The following is a 9,816-nucleotide window of genomic DNA, read 5'->3' on the forward strand; positions in this document are numbered from 1 at the left end:
TTAGATTTTGTGGTCTTGCAGGTCCCTTCCAACTCTGTTTTCTCTTCTGCTGTTTTAGGAGGCATTCAAAAAGTTGGGCATATTTGCTGTTTTGGTTTTGGATGTTCTTATAACCCATAGCTTGATGCAACTATAATAGGATCTTTTTTTTATAATAGGACCTTACGGAATCCACTTTTCAGCATCAATATTTGCTTCCTTTGGGAAGCTGCTGGGCTCCTGCCTGGAAGCAGCACTGCAGCAGCTGTGCCCAGAGCGCTACTGTACCATGCTCAGGGTGTGCAGGCTGAGACAGCTTCTTTAAAAAAAAAAAAAAAAAATCATTCTGCTTATTTTCATAAATATTTGTAGGCGTCTGTAATACAGTGTTTCAAACATAAATGATGAGAGCAGTTCTCACTAATACTGGATGATAAACAAGGTGTTTTAATGTCTGGTTTTAACCTTAGGTTTCCTTGCAGATTGCGTTTTCCTGCACTTCTCGGGTGTTTTTTTCCTGTAGCACACAGACTGGTTCTTGTCTGGTCCTCTCCATCACTGCTGGAAGTGCTGTGCAGTCCCCGGCAATCAGTGAGGTGCTGGGATGGGATAGGTTTGTGGAAAGCACCAGGGAGATGTCTGAGAGAGGCCAGTGTTGGTGCTGCAGCTGTGGGGTTTAGGAGCCCCAGGACAGTGGCACACAAAGCATAGTAGGAGAAACCAGGCAGCAGCCTCTACAGAGTTCCCTCCTTTTCCTATTGCTGGTGCAGTGCTTATAGGATAGACAATGGATTGGGATAGATTTCTGATAGGTGCTTTACGGATGGGCACAAGAGCAAGGCACAGAGTGAACAAGAGCAGAAAGAATGATGGAGAAACTTCAAATAGTTTCTTTTTTTCACTGTTTTCTCTTAGAACAGCCAGAGCAGAACAGCTCCTATGTTCATCGTGGGCTCTGCGTTCCTGCTAAAAATTGAATAGCAGTGGTTTCTGGATGAAAAGCAGAGCCTGGGATTTCTAACTTTCTGTCCCTCCCATGTAAGCAGGGATTACAGTGAGAAGGACAATCTGGAATTGCTTTTGTAAGACTTCTTCTGTGAAAGCTGGAGTGTTGGCTGTCTCACCAACAAACACCTGTACATTTCCCGTTCTTCCCATGCTCTGATGCTCTCCAGCTTGGGGTGGGATAAAGCAGGCTTGTATCTGAAAACAAAACAACTTTCATGAAGAGAGGGTTTGGGAGAGAACCCATCTGGAGTGAATTCCATGCTTCTTCCCAGGCACTAAAAAAGTGTGCAAATTTTCCAAGCTGCAGCAGAAAGTTTACCTATAGCATTGCAATCTTAACTCACGTGACAATTAAAAAAAATAGGTGAAACACCATCCCTTATGCGTGAGAAAAGACTGGCAGAGGTTTCTCCCCTTTCTTCTTTTAGGTTACTAACAATGTAACTCTTTCAGAGTAATAAATTAACTCAGAAAAGACTGCTAGTGTGTGACCAAGGCTGTGATGAGTGGAAACGTACAGTTCAGGAGGATGCTGTGTTTGAACAGTGTGCTGAGCACTTGGGGTATTGCACAGGGTGTGAGAACTAGCAGAGGAGGAGGGAATCAGAACTGGTCGAGTTGGAAGGGACTTTAAAGGCCATCTGCTCCCACTGCCCTGCAATGAACAGGGACACTTACAGCTTCCTCAGGTGCTCAGAGCCCCTCCACTTTGTGATGTTCCTGAAACATCATATCCACTTGGTTGTATTTTTTCCCAACATTTTTTCCCCGGAAGGACTGTGCTGAGGGACCGTGCTGCCTCCTTGGGAGGTGATGCTCTACTGTGTTAACACCTGTTTGGGGTATTTGAAAGTGCACAGCGTGTGTTTAGAGGCAGATGATGAGTTCCATGCGGGTTACAAATAACGTGTACCGATCCACGATACAAACGCTGTGGTTTCTAGGTTAAATGTCTGATGGAACTGGGCTGCCGCTGGTCTGTTGGACCGGAGGAAAACTAAGATTCAAAGCAGAGGGCTGTGAGCGGTGTGAGCCTGGCCGGGTGCCCATGGGGTGACCCCACGTGCGGCCTGCGCCGACGCTGCCACTCAACTTCGGCTTTCCGATGGAAACGTATTCGCGGGCAAACTGCGTGTTTCTCGAGACCGTGTCACATCTGCAGGCCAGCTATTTCCCTTCCACCTGCCCGCAACACGCAGCACCTAAACCTCCCGCAAAATCAGCAGCAGCGAAGAACGCTGCTGACGATCGCTGAGCCGCTGGCACCAAGTTGCGCGCCAGGCAGCGCCTTCCATCAGCGCGCCTCTCGCAGCCCCCCCGCTCTGCTCTGCTCTGCTCTGCTCCGTGCCGTGCCGTGCCGTGCCGTGGGTAGGGTGGCGGCCCGTGCGCGCCTCTCGCGGCGGCTGGGCAGCGGCCGCCCGCCTCCCGCATCCCCGCCCGCTCCCCCCGGCCTCGCCGCCTCCCTCCCTCCTCCCCTCCCTTCCCCCCTCCTCTCCCGCCCCGCCCGCCCGGCGTGCACGGCCGCGGCGCGGGGACGCGGCCCCGGGCTCCCGCCCGCCCTCGCACGCACATACACACACACACTCACTCACGCGCGCTCCCTCGGTGCCTGCTCCTTCCTCGCCCCCCGCCGCCTCCCCCGCCTCCTCCTCCTCCTTTCTCTGCAACGACACGGAGAGAGGGAGCGAGGGGAACGGCGCTCGCAGGTATTTGTTTAGCGGCTCGGCGCTGCCGGATGGGCACCCCCGCCCCCCGCGCCCCTTCCCGCCGCCCCTCGCAGTTTGTTTACAAGTCGCAAAGTTGTAATTGAGGAGCCGCCAGGACACAGCTGGATGCTCGCTGCCGCCGCTGCTCCCTCTCCTTCTTTGTGTTAGGGGCTGATGTGCAACTAATTAGCGGCGGGCAGGCTGCGCATCCGAGCCCCCCCAATAAAGAGCCCGGTAAGTGACTGCTTTGCTTTTTTCCCTCTTCCCCCTCCTTCTCCGTAGCTTTTTTCTTTTTCTCTCCTTAGGGGGTGGGTTTTCTTTTTCATCTTTCTCATTTTGTGCTTTGTCGGCGGCTTTTTGTATCTTTTTATTTTTTATTTTTTTGCCGTCGTTCTCGTCCTCCGAGCTCGCCAAAGTACCCGAACGCCAGAGCCGGGCGAGAAAAGGCGCCGCGGCATTAATTTATTAATTAATCTGCCCCCGCCCCTCCTCCCGAATGTCAAATATGACCTCTGCTCCCCGGCTCCTGCACGCCAGACGTGCGGGAGCGAACATGCACGGCCACGGCCGCCTCCCGCCGGCGGTCCCCAGTGCGGGCTGCGGGCTCAGCCCCGGGCACGCGGCCTCACGGTGCGTGATCGATGCGCGCCCGCCACCGCCGCCGGGGGCCCCCAGGCCGTGCGGCTCCGCTTGCCTCCCTCTCGGGGCAGCCTTTGTATTGGCGGCAGCATCCCGAGCTCGTCCCTTCCCCGCCGGGGGGAGGACGCAGAGCGGCTCCCGGTCTCCTCCCGCCGTGCCCCGGCCCGGGGCGAGGCTTCTCGCTCAGGTTCGCGCTACCTTCGCTCGGATCTGTTGACATAAAGCCCGCTTGTCGGTGCCTCGGGAGAAGATGAAGTTGGTGCGCTCGGTAGGTTGGGCTCCGAACGGTTCATTAATCTAATTACGACCGTAATTACCGTAATTGATAACCATTTGGAACTGAACGCGGCGGCGTCTGGCAGCTAAACGCGGCCCCGCGGCGTGCCCGGAGCGAGCCCCTGCCCGATGGCCGCCCGTCGGAAAAGGTGCTGGAAATATATGAGCCGCTCAGGTACGGCAGCTGGAAAACAAAGAGCCACTGTTCGGAAACTGAGGGCTTTTGAAGTTCTGCTGCTGTTTCGCCTCAGTTGGCGAAGGCTGCGGTAACGCGCCTTTCTCCCGATTCTATACCGAGTCACCCCGGCAGCGGCCTGCGAGCGGCCGCCCCGACCCCGCGGCTCCCCGCAGACGGCCTCGGGGAGCCGTCCCTCCCCGCGGGGTGAGCCCCGGCTCCCGCACGCGTGCGGTCTCGGCGCGGCTGCGGCCCGCCTGCCCCAGCGCCGCTGCGCTGCTGTCGCCCCGCTGCCAGCTGTGCCGCGCCGCTAATGACCGCCGGGCGCAGAAGGACACGGCGGCAGCTGGCGGCTCCCCGCCTCCTCCTCTTCGGGGCTCTTTTTTATCCCCCCCCTTTTTTTTTTTTTTTCTCTTTTTCTTTCTCCCTTATGTTTTCTCTGCCGGGTGGGCAGCCCCGGTCCCGCGCCCGCCTGCGGACTTCGCCGGGACTTCCCCGCACCCTCCCCTCGCTCCCGCGCCCCCCCTGGGAATCCACTTTGTGTCTTTCAGCTCCCGTGAGGATGCGGCAGGCCAGGCCGCTCGGCCGCTCGGCGTCGCCGGGGACGCGCCCCGCGTGGGACTGAGCTTTTCCCCCCATTCCCCGACCCCCGCCCGCTCGCCGCCACCATGAACACCAACGTGTGCGTGGAGAGTGGCCCCAACCCCGAGGCGCCGGGGCTGCCAAAGGACAGCCACCTGCCCGAGGGGGCCCTCAACAGCCTTGTGGATTACAACTCGGAGATGGAGAGGTACCGCTCCTTCGCCACCTTCTACAAGACCAACGGCGGCGCCTTCCCGCAGGCGGCCAAGATCGCGCGCATCACCACCCCTATCTTCCCCAGCGCCGCCGCCGCCGCCGCCGCCCGCATCGGCATGTCCCCCTGGAACTGCGACACCGCCACCGCCGCCGCCGCCACCGCCATGCTCTGGGGCAGCGGCGGCGGCGGCGGCGGCGCGGCGGGCGGCGCGAGGAAACCCTCCTCCTCCTCCGCCGCCGTCGCCGCCGCCTCCGCGGCCGCCGCCGCCTCCTCGCTGCACGCCGGCAGGGGCGGCATGCACCACCGGAGCGACTCGCAGCGCCTGGGCAAGCCCGGCTGCGCGCCGGCCGAGCAGCCCGCGCTGCCCATGGCCAACGGCAACTTCCTCTCCGGCTTGGCCCCCGAGCACTGCCGGCCGCTGGCGGGCGAGTGCATGAACAAGCTCAAGTGCGGCGCCGCCGAAGCCGACATCATGAACCTCCCCGAGCGCGTCGGCACCTTCTCGGCCATCCCGGCGTTGGGCGGCCTCTCGCTGCCGCCCGGGGTCATCGTCATGACGGCCCTACACTCCCCCGCCGCGGCCTCGGCCGCCGTCACAGACAGCGCCTTCCAGATCGCCAACCTGGCGGACTGCCCGCAGAGCCACGCCTCGGCCGCCCCCGCCTCCGCCCTGGGCGCCGCCGCCGGCGCGGGGGGCGGCGGAGGAGGAGGCGGCGGCGGCGGGGGGGCCGGCGGCGGTGGCGGAGGCGGCGGCGGCGGAGGAGGAGGAGGAGCAGGCGGAGGGGCCGGGGCCGGGGCGGGCAACCCCGCCAAGAAGAAGCGGAAACGCTGCGGGGTGTGCGTGCCCTGCAAGCGGCTCATCAACTGTGGAGTCTGCAGCAGTTGTAGGAACCGCAAAACGGGACACCAGATCTGCAAATTTAGGAAATGTGAAGAGCTTAAGAAAAAACCTGGCACTTCGCTAGAGGTCAGAGGAGATGATTTCTTTTTCCCCAGCCTCCCGCCGTCCCTCCTCAACCCCCTGCCCCCGCCCCTGCAGTGCTTCTTGTCTAGCTTCAAGATGCAGCACCCTTTCTCCGAGGCCTCCTTCAGGCTCTGAGGGTGCCCCCGCCGCCGGCGCGGCCCCGCGCCCGCCGTCCCCCGTCCCGCCGCGCCCGGCCCCGGCCCCGGCCCCGCCGCCCCGCGGCCGCTTCCCCTGCGGGTTGCGGGGTCGGAGGCTGCGCCCTGTCCGCCGCCCCGTGCCGTGCGGAGCCGAGCCGAGGTGCTGCTCGCCCGGCACGCCTGCCGTGTGACCCAGCAGACTGGTGGCCGGCTGGTTTCGCTCTTTTTTTTTTCCTTCTTGCTTTTTCCTTTTTCATTTCTTGGAAATTGTGGTTGCTTCGGGGCGCTTTTAGGGCAGGGGCGGTGGGGAGAGGGAGAGCTGGAGTGGAGCAGCGCCCCAGCAGAAGTCTGGGCAAGCGTTTGCTCACCCGTCTGGGGCTGGCCGGTGGCAGAGCTGGTGCTGTGACATGCGTCCACATAATACGTTTTGCAGAGTAGCCTGCTCGTGGCCTGGGGAACACGGTGGGGAAATAGCAGGGGTATGCCGGGCTGCTTGCCGTCTGACCTGCATCTATGCTTGTCTTTACACTGTGCCTCCGGACCTGACGGTGTGCCCAGCACTCCCAGCTGCACAGACAGGGTCCCACATTGGCAGAGGTTTCGGTGAATGTGCCGAGCCCGACAGACAATGGAAGGCAGAACATCTGCTGCACGGAGCGTGGTCAGGGCTCGTTGTTGTTAGACAGGGGAACGAGGAGAGGGAAACCCAGTAATCACACATAATCCCTTGTCATTATTAAAATTATAGCGTTGCTGGCAAGGCGCGCACATTGGATGTGTCTGGAGGTGTCGAGGATGATGGATTCAGTGCAGAGAAACAGTGCACGTGGGGTGACATCACGATCTGTAGTCACAGAAATTAGCAACTAAGTGAGATGTGTCTCCTTCCCCTGGTGCCCCGGCTTGGTGCAGGCAAGAGTGAGCCAGCCAGAGGGACTGGGAAAGCAGCAAGAGCCCGTTGGTCTGCCCTGTGTTACATCTACATGGGTAGTGGCTTTTTCGTTGATGCTGCCATGGGGGGACACTTGCATCTGGAAGCGACATGTGGCTGATGGCATTAACTTTTCTGTAGCCAGCTTCACCACAGCCACTGATGAGAGGGAGTCACTGGTGAGAGGGACGTGGCCTTGCTGGAGTTTCCTCCATAGCTCTGCATGCTCTCGGCTGTTGTTGCGCATGCGTGGTGGCCCAGCATCGCTAACCCCACGCCTGGTACGGACTCCACGTGTGAGAAACCAGGCAGGCTTAGCAGCTCATGGCTTTCTCAGTAGTGTGCACCTTGGCTGATTCCATAGAAAGTTTGCAAGGAAGACAGGGTTCTGTGGTTGGGCTCACCAGGCTGAATGCTGCTGGGCTGAACGTGATAAATTACAGCTTCTGAGGGCTCATCGACCTGTCTGGAAAGTGAGATATCTTGGGAAATGCGCTTGCATGCGCTCAGATTCTCCAGTGGGCTCACGTGCTTCCCTGGGTGCATCTGCAGTACTTCCTTGCTGCTGGCAGAGGGGTTTGGCAGCCTTAAAGTCTGCTAAGGATTGCCGCCCGTTAGAGTTGTTTAACCAGTGTGACTGAAAATCCATGGATTTACTAGCCACTCACATGCTCTTGTAACCACCTGCCTTCACTTCTTCCCTTCAGTCCCTCTCCCTGTTGGCATTCTGTCAGCCACACAAACGCAGATCTCTGCTCCTGCCTGTAGAGGTGTCAGCCAAGCACTGCCTCGTGCCGCAAGTGCATCACAGAGCATGGCTCCTTTCCTTGCAGAAGCAGTGGTAGGATCAGTAGGTGAGGAAGGTCCCAAGCGGAGCAGCCTTCCCTTGAGGTTGTTTCTTATTTCCCTTTTGTTTTTTTCTCCTCTTCAACCACGTAACGGAGCATGGCGACGTGGCCAGGGTGGGCGGGTGGGCATCCAGGTGCATCCCTAGGGTGCAAGAGCTGTGCTCTTGTGCTCAGTGTGGCTGTGAGTTGTGGAGATGGCTCAAGTCGCAGGGGTGGGACTGTGCTTAAAAACAAAATAAACGGAAAGCGAGAATAATAACAATAAACAGCGAACTGATTGATCCCACTGCAAGCATTTCTCTCGTTTTTCCTTTAAATTCGTTCTTCTGTGCGATTCAACTCTCAAGGTTAGTACACCGAGTAGAAGACAGATTCACACTAACGCGTTCCAGCCCCCAACCCTTACATTTTTAATGGTGTGCTTCCCTCCCAGCATTTTTTTAAACACTTGACCTATTTTTTCCTATTTTTCTCGTACCATTTTTCCCGCAAAGTGTCCCAACGCTCTAGTATTTTACATAGAATGTTATTATTACTAGGAGATTTTATGTATGGTAATAATAAACCTGTAAAACTCAGATTGACGTCATGTTGCACACTGCCTACTTGTGTATGTATGTTCTGTCTTTGTGCAGATTTACAGTTGGTTTAAAGAGACATAATCTTTATTCACCCACTGAGACTACTTGTTTGCCTCGGATGGGCGGACGTCTCGCTCCTGCTGCAGGTTAGGGAGATGGGGAGCCAGGTAGGGCTGCGCATTCCCCCTCTTGGAAGGAAGCCCTCCTGGCCCCGCTGCTCAGTTGGTTAGCGATAGCAGAAGCAGGTGGAGGGCTGGCTTGCAGCTGGTGTACACTGTTCAGCCCTGACATGAGATAGCTTCTGTCAAACAGGCAGTGCCGCTTTGCTTTACTTGTAGCAGTCCCACCAGTTAGTGTGCACTGTTAAATATGGTGTATCGACCTGCAGCACCGACCTCCAGATACCAACTGGGAATGGCAGCCTCTGCATACCAACACAAAATAAAACCTCCAAACCGGAGGCACCTCACCAAAAGCAGCTTGGGATCCTTCACCTAGGTTAGGGTTGCAGCGGCTGGTTTTGACAGAAGGAGCACCCAGCCTAGCCACCTTGACTGCTTTGCTTTTGACCACTGGGGATGCCATGAGGCACAAGGCCTGTGGAGGTGCCTGGGGATCGTGAGATACAAGGCCTCCTGTGTGTCGTCATGGTTCACTGAAGCCTGCTCTCTGCTACTTAGAGCACTTACCAAAGCTGTTGGCCTTTTGCTTTAGGACTGTGTCTCGCAAGGTGTGTCACATTGCTGTCAGCGGAGACATGGCATTGAGGAAGCCACCAAGGGCCCTACAGAGTTGAGTTTGTACTTTGGCAGATTACCAAACATGAAAAGCCTAGCACAAGGGATATCCTGAGATGGAGCTGGATGTAACCCATTGTACTGCTTTGCATTTTGTTGCTTCTCCCTTCTTCACGTGATGCTCACGTGGCAAAGGAGCCACGTGACAGCAGCGTTCAATCCATGCGGTGTGGGAGCCGCTGTTTTTGCAGTGCAGCAGCCTTTGGGCTTTGTAAAAGAGGGACGAAAGGCACGCGTTTTGTTCCAAATGAAGCTTCTTCCACCTAAGGAATTTTCTTGGTGAAGGTGGATCAGTTAGAGGCTTAACATTCTCCTTCATACAAGCCCTGCTTTCTGTGTGCGTTGGAAATTGCTTCCTTTAAATCACTGAACTGTGATCGTTTGCCAGGGAAACTGTCCAAGGGCGAGGGAGGTTAAATGGCTGTGGCACTCCTGTGCCTGATGGCACTGAGCAGCTCTGTGCACATTTTTCTCCATACCAAGGCAAGCTGTGCTGTGGGGTCTCGGGATGCTGTGCCAGACTTTGGGCTTTGCCCAGTACTGCAACTGATTCATTTGTCGTCATCTTTTTTTTTTTTTTTAAGTCTACATGGTGAATCGGATGTGCATTGTTTAGGCTGGACAAGTTGCATGTGTCATGAGAAATATGATAAATGAAGATAAGAGTTTTTTCTAGAGCTATTTGAATTTTTTTTCTTTATTTTTCCCTCCAAATGATCTGAGTCCCTTTGGAATTTGTGCACAGAAGCCAGTATGGGTTGGAACCCCATGTCAGCTACAGCACTTCTGGGAAATGCTACTCCAGCTGTGATTGTACAAAATGCTGTGGGCCATATACACCACACCCTTCTTGTAGGAGGAGACTTGTTTAAGCGATAGATGAGCAACGTGTGACATACTGCTCGTTTAGGGTGGGGGATGGTAAGCAACAATTCAGAGCAAGACTCAATTTCTGTCTGCCTGTGTGTGTATGCTG

At 56.7% G+C, this 9,816-nt stretch overlaps 1 protein-coding gene across 1 annotated transcript; it reads left to right on the forward strand.

Moving 5' to 3' along the window:
- The first annotated feature begins 3,534 nt into the window (after window positions 1-3,534).
- CXXC4 (CXXC finger protein 4) lies at window positions 3,535-5,793 on the forward strand. Its single transcript, XM_065736568.1, is given in 4 exon segments — window positions 3,535-3,600; window positions 3,695-3,783; window positions 4,335-4,410; window positions 4,413-5,793. Coding segments are annotated over 4 exon segments (1,452 nt in total). The 5' UTR covers window positions 3,535-3,582; the 3' UTR covers window positions 5,682-5,793.
- Window positions 5,794-9,816: the final 4,023 nt, after the last annotated feature.

This window comes from Cyrtonyx montezumae, unplaced genomic scaffold, assembly GCF_038088225.1.
Source record: "Cyrtonyx montezumae isolate F1298 unplaced genomic scaffold, pur_monq_1.0 scaffold_2, whole genome shotgun sequence".
Classification (NCBI taxonomy): domain Eukaryota; kingdom Metazoa; phylum Chordata; class Aves; order Galliformes; family Odontophoridae; genus Cyrtonyx; species Cyrtonyx montezumae.